We start from the raw sequence: 2,238 nt of genomic DNA on the forward strand, positions 1-2,238 counted from the left end.
AGAGACTTTCGAATTTAAGTTGATCCGGAAGTTACGGATCAAGTTGATCTGGAAGAGACTTTCAGATCAACTTGATCTGAAAGAGGAAAATTAAACAAGGATAATTTTGTCATTTTTTTAGAATGCTGGGTGCACCAGCAATAATGCTGGATGCACCTAGCAACACTCCTCTATCTTTCTTCACGCAAGACACACACGGTATGGGCCCAAATTCTACTGGGTTAGACTGCCATCACCCTTGATTTGGAATTGAAGAAAAGGAAAGGGTGTTACTATTGACCAAGCCCAACTACCCTTCCTTACCCTTGTCTTCATTCTCCTCTTCCTCTTTCCCTTTCTTGATTCATTCTCCCTTTTTTCATTTTTCCTCTTTTCATTTTGCACTCACATGTTGTAAGGTATTTTTTCCATTTTCATAGTCAAAATGCTTTATTTATTTTTTTGTTGCTCAACAGTATCATGATTCTGTTGTCCAACAATTGTTTGTTACACAAGAGAATCAAAATTTTGTTTGTGCTTGTGCAGTGCATTTTGTAAAAAAAATAAAATCATAATTTTATTGTGTTACACAAAAATATTATACAACAAAATTACAATTTTATTGTATTATATATGTATTTTTTTAAATAATTATATTTTTATATTAATTATGTAGGTCAATGAATTGAAATAGGTTTATATCTAAGAAATGAAAAAATATCAATGATAAAAGACAATTGTTTTACCAGACCTTTTATACGGAGTTAGGTCTAATTTAATGATCGTCACATTAATTTTAACGAAAAAATAAATAAATAGGTCCACCAAACTCAGTCCAATACATAAGTAGCGTTCCAAATTTTTCCAAGTTCTACCAAAGACTCAAAAATCAAAATCATTGATTCCATGACCATGACTAAGGTCAACACGATATACATGACTGCCAACCGCAACGGAATACGGCCGGATTGAACAACACACACAGAATCAATGCGATTGCATTCACAATGTATAAATAAAAATAATTATTCAAAAGCATAAATATGACCCGTTAGATTGAAGACTAGTTAAAAGCATAGCCCTAAGTCAACAATATAACTTCACAATTAATCAATGGTTAACAACTTATTTTATAGAACAAGAAAACACAGCATGATTGAGATTGCTACCTTAAATAGAGAAACACATGCCCCATTACATATCTTCATAGAACCAACCTCGCAGTTTCTCGTTATTTTAAAATCAGTCTGACTCACGCAATACACGTAATAACAAAGAGAAAAAACACACGCACCAATAGAGAGAAGGGAAAGGAAAAGAAAGATGATCAATTAAGAAGTGTTCAATATTTGAGATCTATTTCTTCTCCGGTTCGTTGAATCAAAATCAGTCTAATGGCTGAAGCGTCTCCTTCACGTAAAAGCAAACCTCAAATGATGGAGTCAGACATGGAAGTTGCGCAGCATCTTATTCAACTGAGCGAAGATAGCAGCAGCGACGACATTGCAGGGAAGAGGAACACAAGCTGTGACGGAGAAGAAGTTCATCAAAGGCTAAGTGATGACATATCTGTAGAGAAGAAGATTCGAGAGCTTTTCGGGGATGACGAGGTTTCTCAGCCGAAGAAGAAGAAGAGGAGGAGGAGATATCGGTCTCTTGTGAACATATACATGGCCACTGCATCCATCTCAATGCTTCAAAGGTGAGTGAGTGCCTAGGAAAAGGAGAAAGAAAAAACCCTAAGCCACATAGGATGAGGGATAGGAACAATTTGCTAGCTAGGATTTAGGAAGGTAGCTGATCTTAATTGCTTAACTGAATAATATATATATCTATCTCACTCCCAGGTTTTTTTTGTATAAACATGAATGAACTTTCTTGTTGGTAGCTTGTAATATTGAGAATGAAGTCAAGGATCTCAACTCAACCCTAGGCTGGGTCTTTTAATTATTAGTTACCTTGTTCATTCTGAGTCTCTTGATGATAAAAGTGTGTGTGCATGCATATTGAGGTTGTATGAATTCTACGCGGTTTTTGTAATGCTTTTTTTATAATTTGTTTTCTTTTCCATATTTTTCTTAATTGTAAAAAATTTATATCTAACTGTTATCAACATTTATCTTTAAAATAATATTTAATGCAATATATTAAATGCTTTTACATTATATCTATATGAGTTAACCCTCGTATACTTATTAGGAATATCCTGTTATGTCATAAAAGAGTTTTTTTTAGTGTCATAAGTATATGATATAAAGG

At 33.7% G+C, this 2,238-nt stretch overlaps 1 protein-coding gene across 1 annotated transcript; it reads left to right on the forward strand.

Moving 5' to 3' along the window:
• Window positions 1-1,373: 1,373 nt before the first annotated feature.
• Window positions 1,374-1,685, forward strand: LOC113001434 (uncharacterized). The gene has a single exon (XM_026128137.1). It carries the CDS (start codon window positions 1,374-1,376, stop codon window positions 1,683-1,685), a length of 312 nt encoding a protein of 103 aa, XP_025983922.1.
• Window positions 1,686-2,238: the final 553 nt, after the last annotated feature.

The sequence above is a fragment of the Glycine max genome, chromosome 4 (genome assembly GCF_000004515.6).
Source record: "Glycine max cultivar Williams 82 chromosome 4, Glycine_max_v4.0, whole genome shotgun sequence".
NCBI classification, from domain to species: Eukaryota; Viridiplantae; Streptophyta; class Magnoliopsida; order Fabales; family Fabaceae; genus Glycine; species Glycine max.